Below are 25,849 nucleotides of genomic sequence, written 5' to 3' on the forward strand. Positions count from 1 at the left end.
AATGAGAGATTCCAGTCCATTTGAAATAGGAGCAACCAATCATGATCTTGGACCAGACAATCCAAGCAAATGCAACAGCAGAGAAAACTTACGTGAAAATTGCAGAGCTGAAAGATGAAAAGACAATGGGTAGAGAGGGCCTTCAGGTGTATAAACCTGCTATCATCAATTTTGACTCCCAACTGCCCAGTCATTGCTGTGTACGAAAATTGGTGCCCTTCATGTTGCCAACTAAGATAGTTCACAATGAGTTGTATGACCTATTTTGCTCCCAACTTAAAACAACACCATAATAGAAACAGCAAATGTTGGGGTGATTCAGCAAGTCAGTCAACACGTGCAGAGAGAAAAGCAGAGTGAAGTTTTCTGCCGAGGTGCTCCAGTTTCCAGCATCTCTAGTATTTTGATTTTAAATTAAAACCATGCTTTGATTTAAACTGTAGCAGTTAACAATTAGATAATGCATATTTCTTTTACTTTGTCATTTTTCCAAAATGTGACACAGGTGGGAATGCAGATGTCGTTGGGAAATGGAATGAAGAAAAGAGAGTGAGAAAATCCAGTGGAACTGGAAATGAAGTGAATAGTTATGACATTAGGGAACACATTCCACCTTCTGACCAAAATATAGAACATTCTCCAGAAAGCAGTAATGCTGTAATAAAAGAGGAACATAGGATAATGAAAGACATTGAAACGACGGTTGAGCCGAAAGAAAGGGAAAAACAGACAGGGGAAACAGAATGGAACAAAGGTATGTAAGTTGTACATGAAGCACATACGACATAATTGAAATCCTTATGACTGAGAAAACAAAAAGACACCAATAGTATGAAGAAAAGTATTGGAGAAGACTGAATTGAACAGAAAAGAAAATGATAGACAAACTAGTAGGCAGTAGAAAGGCAAATTGGCATTCCATTAAATCAAACACTAGGAAGGTGAAAAACAGAGGTGACATTATGGGTCAGTGGTTAGCAATACTGTCTCACAGCACCAGGGACCTGGGTTTGATTCCAGCCTTGGAACGACTGTCTGTGTGGATTTTGCACATTATCCCTTTGTCTGTGTGTGTTTCCTCCAGCAATCCAAAGATATGTAAGTTAGGTGGATTGGCCATGCTAAATTGACTGTAGTGTTCAGGGATGTGCAGGCTAGGTGGTTTAGCCACGTGAAATGCATGGATGCGGTAGGTAGGAGTAGGATGCTCGTTGTTGGATTTTTGTGGACTTGATGGGCTGAATGACCCGCATCCACACTGGAGGGATTGTATAGAGGTCAAAATTGTGTGAATCTGTTGAAGAAATCATTGGAATTTTAAAGGGTGTGTTAATGAACGGCATTCGGCATTTATTACCACACATTGATAGCTTGGATATGAAAGGAGTGAGCCAAGACACAGATATCTGTAAATGGTTGTGTCAATTTGTCAGCATCGCACTTAGTATTTATCAGAAGTAAATCAGCTCCAGATAGTTTTTGTGAGGGAAACATTTGCAGACAGGAGTATCTTGGTTTGTTAAACACCCCATAATTTATGTTAGCATGTACAATTGGAAAGGGAGATTTAGCTGTTGCTCAGTTTTTCTGCCATTATTCTCATTATAGAGGTTCACTTTAAATTACAATACTTTCCAAGTAATGTAAATGTAATTATTAGCTCAAATTAAATTATCATGTATGTTAATTACATGGTCTAACTACACTCTACCAATCAGCTGCCTGTCCTCAAATGTACAAACCTGAGTGCTGACCTGTAGGTTAGAGAGAGCCTGCACATCACCAGTAGATAAGGAAGGCTAATTAGAAAGCAGGTATGACCCAGGAAAAAGAATATGAGAGGTTCTGGAGGGAGGACTCGCTGCTCCTTTAGGCTGTGACTAAGCAAGCATTTGCATTGCTTTGGAAAAAAACTTCAACAATTAAAGCTAAGTCAAACTGCTGTCAGAGCCATTAGCTCTTTATTAAAGATTGCATGAAAGTAGTCATGATAAGTTGATACGATAGGACCAATATCAAGTAAAATTCTTGAGGTCTAAATTGTCTTCGGCCGTTACTTTAAGCATGCAGAGATTTTCACGTGAAAGTCAGAGGCAGACAGAAAGCTGAATTCTGAGTGGGGACTTAACATGCTCAGATTTAATTGCCCATCTGTCTAGTTAGTATTGGATGTTTTGACTTGCATAGTGTTATGCAATTTGCAAACTGAGATTGTTCAAAGTGAACAGAGATCTCAATTTTGACAATTTTAAAATAACACCATGCATAGATGTTAATTATACTTATTATAAATCAGATTATGTGTTTTTGAAACTGTTATTTTCCCACAAATTGTCAAAGGAGTGATTGCAGATCAAGGAATACCAAGGAATGAACAAATGGGAATGAAAGAATCCAGTCCATTGGTAAATGGAGCAACCAACTATGATCTTGTACAAAGCAATCCAACTTCTGACCAAAATACAGAAGGTCTAACAGAAAATACCTATGTAAAGCAATGAATGGAAATCAATGAGTGGGATCAAACAGGGCTGTGGTGCAAAATCTGGAAGAACTGTGGAAAATAATTGGGAACATTTTCTCAACATTTTCCAGATCAGTTCCAAACTTCGAGATCAGAGTCTTGCTCAGAGGGAACAAGTTTTCTATTAATGGGGATTAATGCATGTTATCGGCCTCATTAAATGTACACCTCCCATTACTTATATGTAGCTCCCTTCCATACTATACACCGCAAGGAAACTAGACATGGATGAGGAAAATGGGGCAGTGGAAACAGTGGAAGGAATGAGTTCTGAGCTGATGGATAATGGAAGTTTGTTACATAAAATGGATGGGAAAGAAGGTACGTTTGTAAACAAATTAAAAGATGATGTCACTATTGAAATGGCGCCAACTGAGAAAACTAAAAGACACTTATGGTATGTAGGTAGGGAGGAAAATGAAAGAAGATTATGTGGGGAAGGTAAGGAACTGAGAATGTGGAATGACCATTAAAAATGTAATATGCATCAAAAAAGTAAATTGACATTCAACTTAACAGAAATTGGGACAAAATAAAGTGAAGTTGGTGAATGGCAGATAAGTGGAATCTGATGCACCACTTTGTGGGCAGGCACCCGGAGGTCCTGGTAGATGCAAAAAGGCAAGGCAAGGCAAGGCAGGGAAGCCGCAAGCATGGAGGTAGCTCAAGGCAAGTGAGCTCTACAAAAGTATGTGTGCAATGCTGAGATATGGCCTGGTCCAAACTACAAGCTGCAACTTGCTCCATGTCCATGTACGAAGTCACCTTGCAGTCGTCTTTCAATGTTAGGGGACATTGTGTCCTGAAGTGCAGTTTTAAGTTGCAGAAGTAAGTGGATTGGAAAGGTAACATGGGGTCCTGAGAAGCTGGCAAGTGTCATAGAACCATAGAAATTCTACAGTGTGGAAGCAGCCTTCGGCCCATCAAGTTCACCCAGATGCTCAAAAGAGCATCCTACCCAGACCCACCCCACTACCCGAACCCTGTAACCCTGTCAGATGGTAGTAATTGTGGACGAGGTGCTGGTGTGTCCAGTGCATTGGAGCATGCCCTGAAATATAGGATTGATAGGAGTTCCGTTGAGCAATTGATGAGTTTTCTGACTTATTGTTGAGAATTCTTAGTGTCTAGTTTCCTTGAGGTGTATAGTATGGAAGGGAGGTACATATAAGTAATGGGAGGTGTACATTTAATGAGGCCGATAACATGCATTAGTCCCCATTAATAGAAAACTTGTTCCCTCTGAGCAAGACTCTGATCTCGAAGTTTGGAACTGATCTGGTAAATGTTGAGAAAGTATTCCCAATTATTTTCCACAGTTCTTCCAGATTTCGCACCACAGCCCTGTATGATCCCACTCATTGATTTCCATTCATTGGTTTACATAGGTATTCTCCACAATGTATGAAGATCCTGAATCAATTTGTTGGATTTCTATTCAAGCTGTGTTAAAAATATAAACTTCATTCTCTTTACTTTCGTCCATTATAGTTAACTTTTAAAAAATTGTATCTAATAACTCAATTTCCAAATCATGTCCTTTTCTTCTACCATGGGCCTGAGATCTTATCACAACACAGTCATGAATCAATCTAAAATGTTCCTGTTGTAATATTTCAGTTTCTTTTACCTCTGAGTTTTTTTTCCACCCATGATGAGGTTAGTATTTTTTAATCTGCCGGGTTATTTCATAAAATCAAATCAAACCCTTCTATTGGAATTTGTTTCACCATTCACAGAACAACTGCTCCTACCAAGTCACTTTATAATTGGACTCTATATAATGAGACTGGTTTGTTGCCAGTTGAATATCCTGTTGATTGAGGTTAAATTAAAACCACAGAGCATTTTGCATGGATGGACAACAGATTTATTGCAACTGTTGGCCCTGGTTTGTCACCTCATTATGAGAATTGCATGGTCTCATCTACACACCACTTGACAGCTGCCTGACCTCAAATGGTGTAAAGTAATTGTTGTGCTTCAGAGAGGCCAATGGCCAGTGGGAATTTTTATCTAAAAGAATGAATGGCACAGGGTACTGGATATGACATGGCATCAGAAGCAGGAACCTTGCAACATTAGGCTGCTCCTAAGTGAGTATTTTTTGCCCTAGACGATCTCTTCACTTTTCCTGACAACAATCAAACCTGCTTTCATCTGCCCAATACAGATTAAAAAGGAGACACATGGGTGATAAATGAGAAGGTCACTGATAGTTGAAATATTTACAACTGAGAAAACACAAAGACACTTATTTGGTCGTAGGTCAGAATGGAAATATGGGAGTGGGTCAAGTGGGACAGCAGTGGAACAGAGGGCAAAACTATAGAAACAAAAATAGTCCCCGTACACTCCAAGTGTCAGCTACCCAGAGTCAAACGGTGTAAAGTGAATGCTGACCTTCAGGTTAGAGAGAGCTTTCACATTATCAGCAGCTGAGCAAGGCTAATTAGAAAGTTGCTATGACAGAGGGAAATGAATACGAGACTTGCTGAAGGGAGGACTCTCTGCTCCTTTAGGCTCTGACTAAGCAATCATTTCCATTGCCTTGAAAAATCTCTTCACTCTTCCTGACAACAATCAAAGCTGATGCAAACTTCTGTAAGAGCAATTAACTCTTCTTTAAAGACTTGCATGAAAGCAGTCATGAGAGGTTGATATGATAAGACCAATATCAAGTAAAATTCCTGAGTGTTAAATTGCCTCATGCCGATATTTTAAGCCTGCAGAGACTTTCAAATGAAGATCAGAGTCATAGAGTCATAGAGATGTACAGTATGGAAACAGACCCTTCGGTCCAACCTGTCCATGCCGACCAGGTACCCCAACCCAATCTAGTCCCACCTGCCAGCATCCGGCCCATATCCCTCCAAACCCTTTCTATTCATATACCCATCCAAATGCCTCTTAAATGTTGCAATTGTACCAGCCTCCACCACATCCTCTGGCAGCTCATTCCATACACATACCATCCTCTGCGTGAAAATGTTGCCCCTTAGGTCTCTCTTATACCTTTCCCCTCTCACCCTAAACCTATGCCCTCTAGTTCTGGACTCCCCAACCCCAGTGAAAAGACTTTGCCTATTTATTCTATCCATGCCCCTCATAATTTTGTAAATCTCTATAAGGTCACCCCTCAGCCTCCGACGCTCCAGGGAAAACAGTTCCAGCCTGTTCATCCTCTCCCTGTAGCTCAGTTCCTCCAACCCTGGCAACACCCTTGTAAATCTTTTCTGAACTCTTTCAAGTTTCACAACATCTTTCCGATAGGAAGGAGACCAGAAATGCACGCAATATTCCAACAGTGGTTTAACCAATGTCCTGCACAACTGCAACAAGACCTCCCAACTCCTGTACTCAATACTCTGACCAATCTACCTGCGACTCCACTTTCAAGGAGCTATGAACCTGCACTCAAAGGTCTCTTTGTTCAGCAACACTCCCTCGGACATAACCATTAAGTGTATAAGTCTTGCTGAGATTTGCTTTCCCAAAATGCAGCACCTCGCATTTATCTGAATTAAACTCCACCTGCCACTTCTCAGCCCATTGGCCCATCTGGTCAAGATCCTGTTGTAATATGAGGTAACACTCTTCGCTGTCTACTACACCTCCAATTTTGGTGTCATCTGCAAACTTACTAACTCTACCTCTTATGTTCGGTAAATGACAAAAAGTAGAGAGCCCAGCACCGATCCTTGTGGCACTCCATTGGTCACAGGTCTCCAGTCTGAAAAACAACCCTCCACCACCATCCTCTGTCTTCTACCTTTGAGCCAGTTCTGTAACCAAATGGCTAGTTCTCCCTGTATTCCATGAGATCTAACCTTGCTAATCAGTCTCCCATGAGGAACTTTGTCGAATCCCTTACTGAAGTCCATATAGATGACATTTACTGCTCTGCCCTCATCAATCTTCTTTGCTACTTCATCAAAAAGCCCAATCAAGTTTGTGAGGCATGATTTCTCATGCACAAAGCCATGTTTACTATCCCTAATCAGTCCTTGCCTTTCCAAATACATGTACATCCTGTCCCTCAGGATTCCCTCCAACAACTTGCCCACCACCGAGATCAGGCTCACTGGTCTATAGTTCCCTGGCTTGTCCTTATCATCCTTCTTAAACAGTGGCACCACGTTTGCCAACCTTCAGTCTTCCGGCACCTCACCTGTGACTATCGATGATACAAATATCTCAGCAAGAGACCCAGCAATCACTTCTCTAGTTTCCCACAGAGTTCTCGGGTACACCCAATCAGGTCCTGGGGATTTATCCACCTTTAACCATTTCAAGACATCCAGCACTTCCTCCTCTGAAATCTGGACATTTTGCAAGATGTCACCATCTATTTCCCTACAGTCTATATCTTCCATATCATTTTCCACAGTAAAGACAGACAGAAAATAGTGAATTATCAGTGGGTACTTAACATGTTCACATTTAACTGCCCATCTGTCTAGTTAGTATTGAAAGTTGTGACTAGTGTTCTTGAAATCGCAAACTGAGATGGTTCAAAGTGAACAGAGATCTCAATTTTGACAAATTTAAAATAACATCATGCATAGATGTTAATTATACCTATTTTAAATCAGATCATGTGATTTTGAAACTGTTATTTTCCCAAAATGTATCAAAGGAGTGATAGCAGATCAAGGACAACAACAGAATCAACAAATGGAAATGAGAGAATCCAGTCCATTTGTAATAGGAGCAACCAATCATGATCTTGGACAAGACAATCCAAGCAAATGCAACAGCAGAGAAAACTTACGTGAAAATTGCAGAGCTGAAAGATGAAAAGACAATGGGTAGAGAGGGCCTTCAGGTGTATAAACCTGCTATCATCAATTTTGACTCCCAACTGCCCAGTCATTGCTGTGTACGAAAATTGGTGCCCTTCATGTTGCCAACTAAGATAGTTCACAATGAGTTGTATGACCTATTTTGCTCCCAACTTAAAACAACACCATAATAGAAACAGCAAATGTTGGGGTGATTCAGCAAGTCAGTCAACACGTGCAGAGAGAAAAGCAGAGTGAAGTTTTCTGCCGAGGTGCTCCAGTTTCCAGCATCTCTAGTATTTTGATTTTAAATTAAAACCATGCTTTGATTTAAACTGTAGCAGTTAACAATTAGACAATGCATATTTCTTTAACTTTGTCATTTTTCCGAAATGTGACACAGGTGGGAATGCAGATGTCGTTGGGAAATGGAATGAAGAAAAGAGAGTGAGAAAATCCAGTGGAACTGGAAATGAAGTGAATAGTCATGACATTAGGGAACACATTCCACCTTGTGACCAAAATATAGAACATTCTCCAGAAAGCAGTAATGCTGTAATAAAAGAGGAACATAGGATAATGAAAGACATTGAAACGACGGTTGAGCCGAAAGAAAGGGAAAAACAGACAGGGGAAACAGAATGGAACAAAGGTATGTAAGTTGTACATGAAGCAAATACGACATAATTGAAATCCTTATGACTGAGAAAACAAAAAGACACCAATAGTATGAAGAAAAGTATTGGAGAAGACTGAATTGAACAGATAAGAAAATGATAGACAAACTAGTAGGCAGTAGAAAGGCAAATTGGCATTCCATTAAATCAAACACTAGGAAGGTGAAAAACAGAGGTGACATTATGGGTCAGTGGTTAGCAATACTGTCTCACAGCACCAGGGACCTGGGTTTGATTCCAGCCTTGGAACGACTGTCTGTGTGGAGTTTGCACATTATCCCTTTGTCTGTGTGTGTTTCCTCCAACATTCCAAAGATATGTAAGTTAGGTGGATTGGCCATGCTAAATTGACTGTAGTGTTCAGGGATGTGCAGGCTAGGTGGTTTAGCCACGTGAAATGCATGGATGCGGTAGGTAGGAGTAGGATGCTCGTTGTTGGATTTTTGTGGACTCGATGGGCTGAATGACCCGCATCCACACTGGAGAGATTGTATAGAGGTCAAAATTGTGTGAATCTGTTGAAGAAATCATTGGAATTTTAAAGGGTGTGTTAATGAACGGCATTCGGCATTTATTACCACACATTGATAGCTTGGATATGAAAGGAGTGAGCCAAGACACAGATATCTGTAAATGGTTGTGTCAACTTGTCAGCATCGCACTTAGTATTTATCAGAAGTAAATCAGCTCCAGATAGTTTTTGTGAGGGAAACATTTGCAGACAGGAGTATCTTGGTTTGTTAAACACCCCATAATTTATGTTAGCATGTACAATTGGAAAGGGAGATTTAGCTGTTGCTCAGTTTTTCTGCCATTATTCTCATTATAGAGGTTCACTTTAAATTACAATACTTTCCAAGTAATGTAAATGTAATTATTAGCTCAAATTAAATTATCATGTATGTTAATTACATGGTCTAACTACACTCTACCAATCAGCTGCCTGTCCTCAAATGTACAAACCTGAGTGCTGACCTGTAGATTAGAGAGAGCCTGCACATCACCAGTAGATAAGGAAGGCTAATTAGAAAGCAGGTATGACCCAGGAAAAAGAATATGAGAGGTTCTGGAGGGAGGACTCGCTGCTCCTTTAGGCTGTGACTAAGCAAGCATTTGCATTGCTTTGGAAAAAAACTTCAACAATTAAAGCTAAGTCAAACTGCTGTCAGAGCCATTAGCTCTTTATTAAAGATTGCATGAAAGTAGTCACGATAAGTTGATACGATAGGACCAATATCAAGTAAAATTCTTGAGGTCTAAATTGTCTTCGGCCGTTACTTTAAGCATGCAGAGATTTTCACGTGAAAGTCAGAGGCAGACAGAAAGCTGAATTCTGAGTGGGGACTTAACATGCTCAGATTTAATTGCCCATCTGTCTAGTTAGTATTGGATGTTTTGACTTGCATAGTGTTATGCAATTTGCAAACTGAGATTGTTCAAAGTGAACAGAGATCTCAATTTTGACAATTTTAAAATAACACCATGCATAGATGTTAATTATACTTATTATAAATCAGATTATGTGTTTTTGAAACTGTTATTTTCCCACAAATTCTCAAAGGAGTGATTGCAGATCAAGGAATACCAAGGAATGAACAAATGGGAATGAAAGAATCCAGTCCATTGGTTAATGGAGCAACCAACTATGATCTTGTACAAAGCAATCCAACTTCTGACCAAAATACAGAAGGTCTAACAGAAAATACCTATGTAAAGCAATGAATGGAAATCAATGAGTGGGATCATACAGGGCTGTGGTGCAAAATCTGGAAGAACTGTGGAAAATAATTGGGAACATTTTCTCAACATTTTCCAGATCAGTTCCAAACTTCGAGATCAGAGTCTTTCTCAGAGGGAACAAGTTTTCTATTAATGGCGACTAATGCATGTTATCGGCCTCATTAAATGTACACCTCCCATTACTTATATGTAGCTCCCTTCCATACTATACACCGCAAGGAAACTAGACATGGATGAGGAAAATGGGGCAGTGGAAACAGTGGAAGGAATGAGTTCTGAGCTGATGGATAATGGAAGTTTGTTACATAAAATGGATGGGAAAGAAGGTACGTTTGTAAACAAATTAAAAGATGATGTCACTATTGAAATGGCGCCAACTGAGAAAACTAAAAGACACTTATGGTATGTAGGTACCGAGGAAAATGAAAGAAGATTATGTGGGGAAAGTAAGGAACTGAGAATGTGGAATGACCATTAAAAAAGTAATATGCATCAAAAAAGTAAATTGACATTCAACTTAACAGAAATTGGGACAAAATAAAGTGAAGTTGGTGAATGGCAGATAAGTGGAATCTGATGCACCACTTTGTGGGCAGGCACCCGGAGGTCCTGGTAGATGCAAAAAGGCAAGGCAAGGCAAGGCAGGGAAGCCGCAAGCATGGAGGTAGCTCAAGGCAAGTGAGCTCTACAAAAGTATGTGTGCAATGCTGAGATATGGCCTGGTCCAAACTACAAGCTGCAACTCGCTCCATGTCCATGTACGAAGTCACCTTGCAGTCGTCTTTCAATGTTAGGGGACATTGTGTCCTGAAGTGCAGTTTTAAGTTGCAGAAGTAAGTGGATTGGAAAGGTAACATGGGGTCCTGAGAAGCTGGCAAGTGTCATAGAACCATAGAAATTCTACAGTGTGGAAGCAGCCTTCGGCCCATCAAGTTCACCCAGATGCTCAAAAGAGCATCCTACCCAGACCCACCCCACTACCCGAACCCTGTAACCCTGTCAGATGGTAGTAATTGTGGACGAGGTGCTGGTGTGTCCAGTACATTGGAGCATGCCCTGAAATATAGGATTGATAGGAGTTCCGTTGAGCAATTGATGAGTTTTCTGACTTATTGTTGAGAATTCTTAGTGTCTAGTTTCCTTGAGGTGTATAGTATGGAAGGGAGGTACATATAAGTAATGGGAGGTGTACATTTAATGAGGCCGATAACATGCATTAGTCCCCATTAATAGAAAACTTGTTCCCTCTGAGCAAGACTCTGATCTCGAAGTTTGGAACTGATCTGGTAAATGTTGAGAAAGTGTTCCCAATTATTTTCCACAGTTCTTCCAGATTTCGCACCACAGCCCTGTATGATCCCACTCATTGATTTCCATTCATTGGTTTACATAGGTATTCTCCACAATGTATGAAGATCCTGAATCAATTTGTTGGATTTCTATTCAAGCTGTGTTAAAAATATAAACTTCATTCTCTTTACTTTCGTCCATTATAGTTAACTTTTAAAAAATTGTATCTAATAACTCAATTTCCAAATTATGTCCTTTTCTTCTACCATGGGCCTGAGATCTTATCACAACACAGTCATGAATCAATCTAAAATGTTCCTGTTGTAATATTTCAGTTTCTTTTACCTCTGAGTTTTTTTTCCACCCATGATGAGGTTAGTATTTTTTAATCTGCCGGGTTATTTCATAAAATCAAATCAAACCCTTCTATTGGAATTTGTTTCACCATTCACAGAACAACTGCTCCTACCAAGTCACTTTATAATTGGACTCTATATAATGAGACTGGTTTGTTGCCAGTTGAATATCCTGTTGATTGAGGTTAAATTAAAACCACAGAGCATTTTGCATGGATGGACAACAGATTTATTGCAACTGTTGGCCCTGGTTTGTCACCTCATTATGAGAATTGCATGGTCTCATCTACACACCACTTGACAGCTGCCTGACCTCAAATGGTGTAAAGTAATTGTTGTGCTTCAGAGAGGCCAATGGCCAGTGGGAATTTTTATCTAAAAGGATGAATGGCACAGGGTACTGGATATGACATGGCATCAGAAGCAGGAACCTTGCAACATTAGGCTGCTCCTAAGTGAGTATTTTTTGCCCTAGACGATCTCTTCACTTTTCCTGACAACAATCAAACCTGCTTTCATCTGCCCAATACAGATTAAAAAGGAGACACATGGGTGATAAATGAGAAGGCCACTGATAGTTGAAATATTTACAACTGAGAAAACACAAAGACACTTATTTGGTCGTAGGTCAGAATGGAAATATGGGAGTGGGTCAAGTGGGACAGCAATGGAACAGAGGGCAAAACTATAGAAACAAAAATAGTCCCCGTACACTCCAAGTGTCAGCTACCCAGAGTCAAACGGTGTAAAGTGACTGCTGACCTTCAGGTTAGAGAGAGCTTTCACATTACCAGTAGCTGAGCAAGGCTAATTAGAAAGTTGCTATGACAGAGGGAAATGAATACGAGACTTGCTGAAGGGAGGACTCTCTGCTCCTTTAGGCTCTGACTAAGCAATCATTTCCATTGCCTTGAAAAATCTCTTCACTCTTCCTGACAACAATCAAAGCTGATGCAAACTTCTGTAAGAGCAATTAACTCTTCTTTAAAGACTTGCATGAAAGCAGTCATGAGAGGTTGATATGATAAGACCAATATCAAGTAAAATTCCTGAGTGTTAAATTGCCTCATGCCGATATTTTAAGCCTGCAGAGACTTTCAAATGAAGATCAGAGTCATAGAGTCATAGAGATGTACAGTATGGAAACAGACCCTTCGGTCCAACCTGTCCATGCCGACCAGGTACCCCAACCCAATCTAGTCCCACCTGCCAGCATCCGGCCCATATCCCTCCAAACCCTTTCTATTCATATACCCATCCAAATGCCTCTTAAATGTTGCAATTGTACCAGCCTCCACCACATCCTCTGGCAGCTCATTCCATACACATACCATCCTCTGCGTGAAAAAGTTGCCCCTTAGGTCTCTCGTATACCTTTCCCCTCTCACCCTAAACCTATGCCCTCTAGTTCTGGACTCCCCAACCCCAGTGAAAAGACTTTGCCTATTTATTCTATCCATGCCCCTCATAATTTTGTAAATCTCTATAAGGTCACCCCTCAGCCTCCGACGCTCCAGGGAAAACAGTTCCAGCCTGTTCATCCTCTCCCTGTAGCTCAGTTCCTCCAACCCTGGCAACACCCTTGTAAATCTTTTCTGAACCCTTTCAAGTTTCACAACATCTTTCCGATAGGAAGGAGACCAGAATTGCACGCAATATTCCAACAGTGGTTTAACCAATGTCCTGCACAACTGCAACAAGACCTCCCAACTCCTGTACTCAATACTCTGACCAATCTACCTGCGACTCCACTTTCAAGGAGCTATGAACCTGCACTCAAAGGTCTCTTTGTTCAGCAACACTCCCTCGGACATAACCATTAAGTGTATAAGTCTTGCTAAGATTTGCTTTCCCAAAATGCAGCACCTCGCATTTATCTGAATTAAACTCCACCTGCCACTTCTCAGCCCATTGGCCCATCTGGTCAAGATCCTGTTGTAATATGAGGTAACACTCTTCGCTGTCCACTACACCTCCAATTTTGGTGTCATCTGCAAACTTACTAACTCCACCTCTTATGCTCGGTAAATGACAAAGAGTAGAGAGCCCAGCACCGATCCTTGTGGCACTCCATTGGTCACAGGCCTCCAGTCTGAAAAACAGCCCTCCACCACCATCCTCTGTCTTCTACCTTTGAGCCAGTTCTGTAACCAAATGGCTAGTTCTCCCTGTATTCCATGAGATCTAACCTTGCTAATCAGTCTCCGATGAGGAACTTTGTCGAATGCCTTACTGAAGTCCATATAGATGACATTTACTGCTCTGCCCTCATCAATCTTCTTTGTTACTTCATCAAAAAACCCAATCATGTTTGTGAGGCATGATTTCTCATGCACAAAGCCATGTTTACTATCCCTAATCAGTCCTTGCCTTTCCAAATACATGTACATCCTGTCCCTCAGGATTCCCTCCAACAACTTGCCCACCACCAAGATCAGGCTCACTGGTCTATAGTTCCCTGGCTTGTCCTTATCATCCTTCTTAAACAGTGGCACCACGTTTGCCAACCTTCAGTCTTCCGGCACCTCACCTGTGACTATCGATGATACAAATATCTCAGCAAGAGACCCAGCAATCACTTCTCTAGTTTCCCACAGAGTTCTCGGGTACACCCAATCAGGTCCTGGGGATTTATCCACCTTTAACCATTTCAAGACATCCAGCACTTCCTCCTCTGAAATCTGGACATTTTGCAAGATGTCACCATCTATTTCCCTACAGTCTATATCTTCCATATCATTTTCCACAGTAAAGACAGACAGAAAATAGTGAATTATCAGTGGGTACTTAACATGTTCACATTTAACTGCCCATCTGTCTAGTTAGTATTGAAAGTTGTGACTAGTGTTCTTGAAATCGCAAACTGAGATGGTTCAAAGTGAACAGAGATCTCAATTTTGACAAGTTTAAAATAACATCATGCATAGATGTTAATTATACCTATTTTAAATCAGATCATGTGATTTTGAAACTGTTATTTTCCCAAAATGTATCAAAGGAGTGATAGCAGATCAAGGACAACAACAGAATCAACAAATGGAAATGAGAGATTCCAGTCCATTTGAAATAGGAGCAACCAATCATGATCTTGGACAAGACAATCCAAGCAAATGCAACAGCAGAGAAAACTTACGTGAAAATTGCAGAGCTGAAAGATGAAAAGACAATGGGTAGAGAGGGCCTTCAGGTGTATAAACCTGCTATCATCAATTTTGACTCCCAACTGCCCAGTCATTGCTGTGTACGAAAATTGGTGCCCTTCATGTTGCCAACTAAGATAGTTCACAATGAGTTGTATGACCTATTTTGCTCCCAACTTAAAACAACACCATAATAGAAACAGCAAATGTTGGGGTGATTCAGCAAGTCAGTCAACACGTGCAGAGAGAAAAGCAGAGTGAAGTTTTCTGCCGAGGTGCTCCAGTTTCCAGCATCTCTAGTATTTTGATTTTAAATTAAAACCATGCTTTGATTTAAACTGTAGCAGTTAACAATTAGATAATGCATATTTCTTTTACTTTGTCATTTTTCCAAAATGTGACACAGGTGGGAATGCAGATGTCGTTGGGAAATGGAATGAAGAAAAGAGAGTGAGAAAATCCAGTGGAACTGGAAATGAAGTGAATAGTTATGACATTAGGGAACACATTCCACCTTCTGACCAAAATATAGAACATTCTCCAGAAAGCAGTAATGCTGTAATAAAAGAGGAACATAGGATAATGAAAGACATTGAAACGACGGTTGAGCCGAAAGAAAGGGAAAAACAGACAGGGGAAACAGAATGGAACAAAGGTATGTAAGTTGTACATGAAGCACATACGACATAATTGAAATCCTTATGACTGAGAAAACAAAAAGACACCAATAGTATGAAGAAAAGTATTGGAGAAGACTGAATTGAACAGAAAAGAAAATGATAGACAAACTAGTAGGCAGTAGAAAGGCAAATTGGCATTCCATTAAATCAAACACTAGGAAGGTGAAAAACAGAGGTGACATTATGGGTCAGTGGTTAGCAATACTGTCTCACAGCACCAGGGACCTGGGTTTGATTCCAGCCTTGGAACGACTGTCTGTGTGGAGTTTGCACATTATCCCTTTGTCTGTGTGTGTTTCCTCCAACATTCCAAAGATATGTAAGTTAGGTGGATTGGCCATGCTAAATTGACTGTAGTGTTCAGGGATGTGCAGGCTAGGTGGTTTAGCCACGTGAAATGCATGGATGCAGTAGGTAGGAGTAGGATGCTCGTTGTTGGATTTTTGTGGACTTGATGGGCTGAATGACCCGCATCCACACTGGAGGGATTGTATAGAGGTCAAAATTGTGTGAATCTGTTGAAGAAATCATTGGAATTTTAAAGGGTGTGTTAATGAACGGCATTCGGCATTTATTACCACACATTGATAGCTTGGATATGAAAGGAGTGAGCCAAGACACAGATATCTGTAAATGGTTGTGTCAACTTGTCAGCATCGCACTTAGTATTTATCAGAAGTAAATCAGCTCCAGATAGTTTTTGTGAGGGAAACATTTGCAGACAGGAGTATCTTGGTTTGTTAAACACCCCATAATTTATGTTAGCATGTACAATTGGAAAGGGAGATTTAGCTGTTGCTCAGTTTTTCTGCCATTATTCTCATTATAGAGGTTCACTTTAAATTACAATACTTTCCAAGTAATGTAAATGTAATTATTAGCTCAAATTAAATTATCATGTATGTTAATTACATGGTCTAACTACACTCTACCAATCAGCTGCCTGTCCTCAAATGTACAAACCTGAGTGCTGACCTGTAGGTTAGAGAGAGCCTGCACATCACCAGTAGATAAGGAAGGCTAATTAGAAAGCAGGTATGACCCAGGAAAAAGAATATGAGAGGTTCTGGAGGGAGGACTCACTGCTCCTTTAGGCTGTGACTAAGCAAGCATTTGCATTGCTTTGGAAAAAAACTTCAACAATTAAAGCTAAGTCAAACTGCTGTCAGAGCCATTAGCTCTTTATTAAAGATTGCATGAAAGTAGTCACGATAAGTTGATACGATAGGACCAATATCAAGTAAAATTCTTGAGGTCTAAATTGTCTTCGGCCGTTACTTTAAGCATGCAGAGATTTTCACGTGAAAGTCAGAGGCAGACAGAAAGCTGAATTCTGAGTGGGGACTTAACATGCTCAGATTTAATTGCCCATCTGTCTAGTTAGTATTGGATGTTTTGACTAGTGTTATACAATTTGCAAACTGAGATTGTTCAAAGTGAACAGAGATCTCAATTTTGACAATTTTAAAATAACACCATGCATTGATGTTAATTATACTTATTATAAATCAGATTATGTGTTTTTGAAACTGTTATTTTCCCACAAATTCTCAAAGGAGTGATTGCAGATCAAGGAATACCAAGGAATGAACAAATGGGAATGAAAGAATCCAGTCCATTGGTAAATGGAGCAACCAATTATGATCTTGGACAAAGCAATCCAACTTCTGACCAAAATACAGAAGATCTAACAGAAAATACCTATGTAAAGCAATGAATGGAAATCAATGAGTGGGATCATACAGGGCTGTGGTGCGAAATCTGGAAGAACTGTGGAAAATAATTGGGAACACTTTCTCAACATTTTCCAGATCAGTTCCAAACTTCGAGATCAGAGTCTTGCTCAGAGGGAACAAGTTTTCTATTAATGGGGACTAATGCATGTTATCGGCCTCATTAAATGTACACCTCCCATTACTTATATGTACCTCCCTTCTATACTATGCACCGCAATGAAACTAGACATGGATGAGGAAAATGGGGCAGTGGAAACAGTGGAAGGAATGAGTTCTGAGCTGATGGATAATGGAAGTTTGTTACATAAACTGGATGGGAAAGAAGGTACGTTTGTAAACAAATTAGAAGATGATGTCACTATTGAAATGGCGCCAACTGAGAAAACTAAAAGACACTTATGGTATGTAGGTAGGGAGGAAAATGAAAGAAGATTATGTGGGGAAGGTAAGGAACTGAGAATGTGGAATGACCATTAAAAAAGTAACATGCATCAAAAAAGTAAATTGACATTCAACTTAACAGAAATTGGGACAAAATAAAGTGAAGTTGGTGAATGGCAGATAAGTGGAATCTGATGCACCACTTTGTGGGCAGGCACCCGGAGGTCCTGGTAGATGCAAAAAGGCAAGGCAAGGCAAGGCAGGGATGCCGCAAGCATGGAGGTAGCTCAAGGCAAGTGAGCTCTACAAAAGTATGTGTGCAATGCTGAGATATGGCCTGGTCCAAACTATAAGCTGCAACTTGCTCCATGTCCATGTACGAAGTCACCTTGCAGTCGTCTTTCAATGTTAGGGGACATTGTATCCTGAAGTGCAGTTTTAAGTTGCAGAAGTAAGTGGATTGGAAAGGTAACATGGGGTCCTGAGAAGCTGGCAAGTGTCATAGAACCATAGAAATTCTACAGTGTGGACGCAGCCATCCAGCCCATCAAGACCACTCCAACCCTCGTAAGAGCATCCCAGTCAGACCCACCCCATTAGCCAATCCCTGTTCTGATGTCAGATGGTAGTAATTGTGGATGAGGTGTTAGTGTGTCCAGTGCATTGAAGCATGCCCTGAAATATAGTTTTGAAGGGAGTTCCATTGAGCAATCGATGAGTTTTTTTGTTTTCTGATTTACTTGTTCAGAATTCTTAGTGTCTAGTTTCCTTGTGGTGTACAGTATAGTGGGGAGCTACATATAAGAAATGAGATCCGGACATTTAATGAGGCCGATAGCAAACATTCATCCTCATTAATAGAAAACTCGTTGCCTCTGAGCAAGATAAAGTAGCTTCTCCTATTGTTGAGAAAGAACTCCTAGTTATTTTCCACAGTTCTTCCAGATTTCACACCACAGCCCTGTATGATGCCACTCATTGATTTCCAGTCATTGTTTTAGATAGGTATTCTACAGAATGTAATAAGGACCTGAATCAATTTGTTGCATTCCTGTTCAAGATGTGTTAAAAATGTCAACTTCATTCTCTTTGTCTTCGTCCATTTTAGTTAAATTTTTAAAAATTGTATCCAATTACCGAAATTCTAAATCATGTCATTTTCCTCTTTTTCTGGGCCTGAGATCTCATCACAACACAGTCAGGAATCAATCCAGCATGTTACTGTTGTAATATTTCAGTTTCTTTTACCTCTGTGGGTTTTTTTTTCCAACCGTGATGAGGTTAATATTTTTGAATCTACCTCTGTGGGTTGCTTTACCACCCTTGGTGAGGATAATATTTTTGAATCTGCCAGGTCATTTCATAAAATCAAATCAAATTCTTCTATTGGAATTTGTTTCACCATTCACAGAACAACTGCACCTACCAAGTCACTTTATAATTGGACTCTATGTAATGAGACTGGTTTGTATCAGTTGACTATCCCGTTGATTGAGGTTAAATTAAAACCACAGAGCATTTTGCATGGATGGACAACAGGTTTATTGCAACTGTTGGCCCTGGTTTATCACCTCCTTATGAAAATTGCATGGCGTCATCTACACATCACTTGACAGCTGCCTGACCTCAAATGGTGTAAAGTAATTGTTGTGCTTCAGAGAGGCCAATAGCCAATGGGGCTGTTTATCGAAAAGAATGAATGTCACAGGGTACAGGATATGACATGGCATCAGGAGCAGAAACCTTGCAGCATTGGGTATGCCTAAGTGAGTGTTTTTTTGCCCTCGAAGATCTCTTCACTTTTCCTGACAACAATTAAACATGGAATAATGACTATTCCTATAAACTAATGAAATACGATCTATATCACAAAACACTTGTGCTCCAAATAGCTGGGACTATTTCCCTGAAGCATCAGACGCTGAGGACTGATCTTCCAAAGGTTTATAAAATTATGGGGTGCATGGATAGGGTAAATAGACAAGATCTTTTCCCCGAGATGAGGAGTCTAAAACTAAAGAGCATAGATTCAAGCTGAGAGAGGGAAAAAATTTAAAAGGGACCTAAAGGGCAACATTTCACTGTGAGGGTGGTGCCTATATGGAATGAGATGCCACAGGAAGTGATGGAGGCTGATACAAGTCCAGGATTTAAAAGGATTATATGTTAAGCCTGCAGAAATCTACGAGTGATGGTCATAGTTCTATTCTGACAGCTCAGTTTCCCTGTCCACAGATGCAGCTGCTGAGTTCCTCCAATATCTTTTGTTTTTATTCCATTTTCCCAACATCTATATCATTTTACTTTTAAAATAATACCAGGTTTTCATTTAAACTGTAGCTGCTAAATATCAGATTGGTTTTATGCTTGTCATGTTTCCAATATATTTCAAAGGAGAGAATGCAGATGAAGATGAAAAATGTAAAGGACAAACGGGAATGAGAAAATTCAGTCAGATTATAAATGGAGGAAATAATCATGACTTTGGACAAAGCAATGCTCCTTCTGATCAAAATACAGAAGATTCATCAGAAGATATTGACATAGTAACGAAAGAGGAGAATGGGACAGGGGGAGTAATGGAAAAGATGAGATGTGGATTGATGGCAAATGAAAATTTACAACTGAGAAAACACAAAGACCCCTATTTGGTCATAGGTCAACATGGAAATATGGGAGTAGGTCAAGTGGGACAGCAACGGAACAGAGGGAAAACCTTTAGAAACAAATATAATAGTCCCATTACACCCCACCTGTCAGCTACCCAGCCCCAAATGGTGTAAAGTGACAGCTAACCTGCAGGTTGGAAAGAATCTTCACATCACCAGTAACAAAGGAAGGCAAATTAGAAAGCTGCTATGACACAGGGAAATGAATATGAGAGGTCCTGTAGAGAGGACTCTCTGGTCCTTTATGTTCTGACTAAGCAAGCATTTCCATTGGCTTGGAAAATCTCTTCACCCTTCGTAACAATCAAAGCTGACTTAAACTGCTCTAAGAGCTATTAGCTCTCCAAGAAAGGCTTGAGTGAAAGCAATAATGATAAGTTAATATGATAGGACCAATATCAAGTAAAATTCCCGAGCTCTAAATTCCCTTAGGCTGATGCTTTAAGCGTGCAGAGATTTTCAAGTGAAGGTCAGGGGCAGACAGAAAACAGTGAATTCTGTGTGGGTACTTAACATGCTCGGGTTCAACAGCCCATCTGTCAAATGGATGTTGTGACTAGTGTTCTTTAATTTGCAAAATTGAGTTTGTTTCAAGTGAACAGAGATCCCAATTTTGACAAACATCATATAACACTTTGTCCAGATATTAACTGTACTTATTCTAAATCAGATAATGTGTTTTTGAAACTATTATTCTCCCCAAATTTATCAAAGGAGTGATTGCAGATCAAGGAAAACCATGGAATGAACAAATGAGAATGAGCGAATTCAGTCCATTTATAAATGGAGCAACCAATCATGATTTTTTTTTTCTCCCTGTTTTCAATCATGGGATGAAGATGTCACTGGCTAGGTCAACATTTATTGCCCATCCCTAATTATACAGAGAGCAGTTAAGAGTTACCACATTACTGCGGGTCTCGAGTCACATGTAGCCCAAACCAGGTAAGGATGGCAAAATCCTTCCATAAACGGTGTTAGTGAATCAGGTGAATTTTCCCAACAATCAACAATGGATTCATGGTCATCATTAGACTCTTAATTCCAGATTTTTGTTGAAATCAATTTCCACAATCTGCTGGGGCAGAATGCCAACCCGGGCTCCCAGAACATTCCTTGGGTGTCTGGATTAAAAGTCCAGCGATAATACCACTAGGCCATTGCTTGCCCCCTGTTCTATTGCTTGGACAAAACAATCCACCTTCTGACAAAAATACGAAAGATCGAACAGAAAATATTAGCACAGTAATGAAAGAGGATAAAGGGGCAATGGAAACATTGGAAGAAATGAGTTTTGAATGGATGGAAAATGGAAGTTTGATACATAAAACAGATTGGGAAAGAAGGTTTGTGTGTAAAAGAAGCAGAGGATGATGTCAACATTGAAATGGATGCAACTGAAAAATAAGAGAGGATTATATGGAGCAGCTGAGAAACTGAGATTATTGAAAGACGATTGAAAAACTTATATGCATCAAAAAAATTAAATTGAAATTCAACTTCTACAGAACTTGGGATGGAACAGACTAAACTTGGTGAAGCTGTGATAGAAAATATTGAAAAGTTATGGGAGGATTTCATTGAGAGCAGAAGAGACCATTAAGGAGAGAAATGCAACAATAGAGAACACTTGTGAGAAAATAGCAGAGCTGAAAGATAAAAGAGCAATGCTTAGACAGGGCCTTCATATATATCAGCCTGCTCATCATCGATTTTGACTACGTACCTGCCCAGTCAATACTGTGTACAAAGGTTGGTGGCCTTCCTTTTGTCAGCTGAAGACAGTATTAGTTATTTTGCTGACCAACTTAAAACAACTGCAAATGTGTTGCTGGTCAAAGCACAGCAGGCTAGGCAGCATCTCAGGAATAGAGAATTCGACGTTTCGAGCATAAGCCCTTCATCAGGAACTTAAAACAACACCCTAATAGAAACAGCAAATGTTGAGGTGATTCAGCAGGTCAATTAACACGTGCAGACAGAGAAGCAAAGTTAGGTTTTCTGCTGAATTTTTGCAACATCTTTTTTTTTATTTCCTGTTTCCAACATCTGTCATATTTTGCATTTAAAACAGCACCTTGCTTTAGTTTAAACTGTAGCTGTTAATATTCATCTAAGTTATATTTCTTTAACCTTGTCATTTTTCCAAAATATGACAAAGGTGGAAATGCAGATGCAGATGGGAACGGGAATGAACTAAAGAGAATGAGAAAAAACAGTGGAACTGGAAATAAAGTGAATAATCATGGCATCAGACAAGGCAATCCATCTTCTGACTCACATACAGAACATTCTCCAGAAAGCAGTGATGCAGTAATGAAATGGAAACAGGAGTCAATGAAAAACATGGGAATGGCGTGCGAACCAAAAGAAAAGGAAAAACAGATAGAAGAAACAGATTGCAAAGAAGGTATGTAAGTTGTAAATGAGGAAAACCCTACACAATTGAATTGCTTCCGATTGCAAAAACAAAGACACCTGTAGAAAGAAGAAAAATATTGGAAAGGACAGAATGAAACAGAAAGGAAAATGATAGACATAACAATAGGCATTAGAAAGGCAAATTGGCATTACCCTCAATAAAAGTGTAAGAGGGCGCAAAACATGTTGGCTCAGTGGTAATACTGCCTCACAGCGCCAGGGACCTGCGTTTCATTCAAGCCTCCACACTGTCTGTGTGGAGTTTGCACATTATCCCTGTGCCTGCGTGTGTTTCTTCCCACAATCCAAAGATGTGCAGGTTAGATTGACTGGCCATGCTGAATTGCCCATTGTGTCCAGGGATGTGCAGGCCAGGTAGATTAGCCCTGAGAAATGCAGGAATTGGGTGGGATGATCTTTGTAGGGTTGGTGTTGACTCAATGGGGTGTATGGCCTGTTTCCACACTCTAGGGACTCTTTAAAGATCAAAATTGGGTGAATCTGAAGAAGAAATCTTTGGAAATTTAAACAGTAAGTTAATGGAGAGCATTTGACATTGTTTCATCACAATTGATACCTTGGGTTTAAAAGGAGTGAGTCAACACACAGATATCTATAAATGTTAGAGTCAATTCCTCAGCATCCCACTTAGTGCTTATCAGCAGCAGAGCATGTCCAAGTAGTTTTTGTGAGGGAATCATTTACAGACAGGAGTATCATGGTTTGTTCAACAGCCTAGAGAGGTTCACTTCAAATCACAATGCTTTGCAAGTAGTTATTAGCCCAAATTCAATAGCCATGCATGATAGTAACATGTCTCACTGCACTCTATCCATCCTGTTCTCAAATGGCACAAACTGAGTGCTGGCCTGTTGGTTAGAGAGAGCCTTCACATCACTGGTAGCTAAGGAAGGCTAATTAGAAAGCAGCTATGACACAGGGAAATGAAAATGAGAGGTCCTATAGGGAGGACTCGCTGCTTCTTGAGGCTGTAACTACGCAAGCATTTCCATTGCCTTGGAAAATCTCTTCACTCTTCCTGATAACAATCAAAGCCTACTCAAATATCTCCAAGAGCCATTAGCTCTCCAGGAAAAACTTGATTGAAAATAATCATTATAAATTGAAACAACAGGACCAATACCAAGTAAAATTCATGAGCTTTAAATTCCCTTAGGCTGGTAGATCAAGCTTGCAGAAATTCAATTATTAGCAGAGGCATGAAGAAAGCTGGGAACTCTGAGTGAGTTATTAACGTGTTGAGATTTACCTACCTATCTGCCCAATTCATGTTGGCAGTTATGATGGGTGTCCTTTATTTTGCAAGCTGAGATTGTTCAAAGTGAACAGTTTTCTGTATTTGACAATCTTAAAACTGCGTTATACTTAACCTTTTAACCTGACACATTATAGATGTAGATATCTATGTTGTATATAATTTTAATTTTGTTTTAAAGATTAACAAAGGAGAGACCACTGAACAAGAAAACCAATCAAATGAAACAATAAGAAGGAGAGATTTCAGTAAAATTGGAAATGGAGCAAACAATCATGACATTGGAAAGGACAATCAACTTTCTGACCAAAATATAGGAGATTTGCTCGAAACATTTGCAACCGTCATGTAAGAGAATGATGGACAATGGGATAACGGGTCAATGATAAAAAAAAAGACATACAAGAAACAACTGGGAAAGGTGTAGTGCAAGTTATGAAGGAAAAGGATACTGCAACTGTTGAAATGTTGGCAACTGAGAAAACTCAAAGACTCCAGTAGTAGACAGAAAGAGAAGATAATAAGAGAATTTTGAATAGCAAAGAAACAGTGAGGTGGGAACAATGGAATAAAATAATGGTTAAGATAAAAGGGAAACCAGCATTTTACTCAAAAAATGTTAGAGAAAAATTAAATCAATCTTGGGTGAATCAGTGTTAAATAGGTAAACATTAATGGATGAATTCATGGGCAGCAATGCAGATGTAAAACATGTTTATGAGATAAATGGAACAGAACAGAAACGTGGGTGAAAGTAAAAATGATGACATGACAGTGCAGAAAAAAGAACAGAATATGTTAGATCATATTCAGTTAGAACATAAGAAACATCAATGAATTTTACAAGTCAAAGCAATGATATTTAAATTGCCAACATGTCAACCAATGCCAACGTTGTGAGGAGCTATTAAATATGGAAAGAAATTAATACCTTTCAGCGAATGAAGTGAATGAAATTATATGTGAAAATGCATAATTTAAACACATTTTTAATGTACTTCAAAGAAAGGCAAACAAACTGAGAGCAAACATTTATGAAAGCAGTGTTAAAGTGGAAAGATGAATCAGAGCAGATAAGACAGAAGATGGTAGATGGGTTGCTAAGAAGAAGGTTGCTGGCTGCCTTTCTGGTTTGTGTTGTATGTATTCAGAATGAAAAAAATAAAAGATAATAAGCAAGTGAATTTTCGTAGACTTTTTGTGGGAACAGTGGACGAAAATGGAAAATCAGCCTGAACAATCACAACATTAAAAATATAAAAGCTGTTTTTTAGTTAATTTTGGATTAATTATTTCAATCACTGTTTATTCCTTTTTGTAGATATTGTACAATCATTCAGAAATGAATCATTAGCAACTGATTTGAGTATATCCTGTCAGTTTAAATTTCTAAGTTAGAATCGCATCAATGATTGCTTTGAATTGCTCAGCTTATCCATTCTGCTCTTAATATTTTGTACAAAATTGAATTGTCTGTACAAATTTGGCTTCAGTAGCTCTTACAACTGCTTGAGTGCTTTCTGAGAATGGCCAGACTGCCAAAACAAAAAGCAAAATCAAACCAAAAAGAAGCTGAGCTGAGAGATCTGGCCACTCCCCTTTCATTGTACACGTATTTTTTTCACAACTTGAGAGCCTTCTACCTGAGGCAGTATCTGTTAGCTATAACAAAATTGGCCCTAAAACCCTTCAAACCTAGATTTTTCAGAGTCAGTGTCTTTGAAAAACTCTCTGAAAAATAAAACTAAGGACAACATAACCTTGTTAAAGGAGCAGCATTATTACAACTCAAAGTTTCCAAAGTCATCTATAACTAGAATATTGTAATAATATGATCACACATTTGTTCAACAGTAAGATGACTAAGCTAAGTCGTTGTCATTTTTCTTTTAATAAAACTGGTCATAAAATTATGTGACATAACTCGTATTGACATGAAGGTCATAAACGTGATTCACCTGTGTGTGTCTGAGAAAGAGACTCATCACAATTCTATGTCTTCAGCCTACAGCTCTGGAATTTCAATCTCAAGTGCTAGCAGGCAGGACATCCAGTCAATGGGGAGATTTCTCTATTACAACCTGTGTCAGCTGATGGATAAAAATTGAATTAATGATGTTGTTTGAAATAAGCTGGTAGAATGCTTTTGAAATATGAATTAAGAAGTCGAGTCAA

General features: G+C 39.4%; 1 protein-coding gene across 3 annotated transcripts in view; it reads left to right on the top strand.

The window, feature by feature from the left end:
- LOC132821584 (uncharacterized protein DDB_G0290685-like) overlaps positions 1–24,853 on the top strand; it is a 112,187-nt gene extending 87,334 nt beyond the window's left edge. For all 3 annotated transcript variants that reach the window (XM_060834244.1, XM_060834245.1, XM_060834246.1), the window contains 5 exons: positions 506–754; positions 7,712–7,960; positions 14,918–15,166; positions 22,139–22,387; positions 23,856–24,853. In XM_060834244.1, the coding sequence (XP_060690227.1) occupies positions 506–754; positions 7,712–7,960; positions 14,918–15,166; positions 22,139–22,387; positions 23,856–23,860 (1,001 nt within the window). In that variant the 3' untranslated portion in view covers positions 23,861–24,853. The remainder of the gene's footprint in view (positions 1–505; positions 755–7,711; positions 7,961–14,917; positions 15,167–22,138; positions 22,388–23,855) is intronic.
- Positions 24,854–25,849: the final 996 nt, after the last annotated feature.

This window comes from Hemiscyllium ocellatum, chromosome 13 (genome assembly GCF_020745735.1).
Source record: "Hemiscyllium ocellatum isolate sHemOce1 chromosome 13, sHemOce1.pat.X.cur, whole genome shotgun sequence".
Taxonomy (NCBI): domain Eukaryota; kingdom Metazoa; phylum Chordata; class Chondrichthyes; order Orectolobiformes; family Hemiscylliidae; genus Hemiscyllium; species Hemiscyllium ocellatum.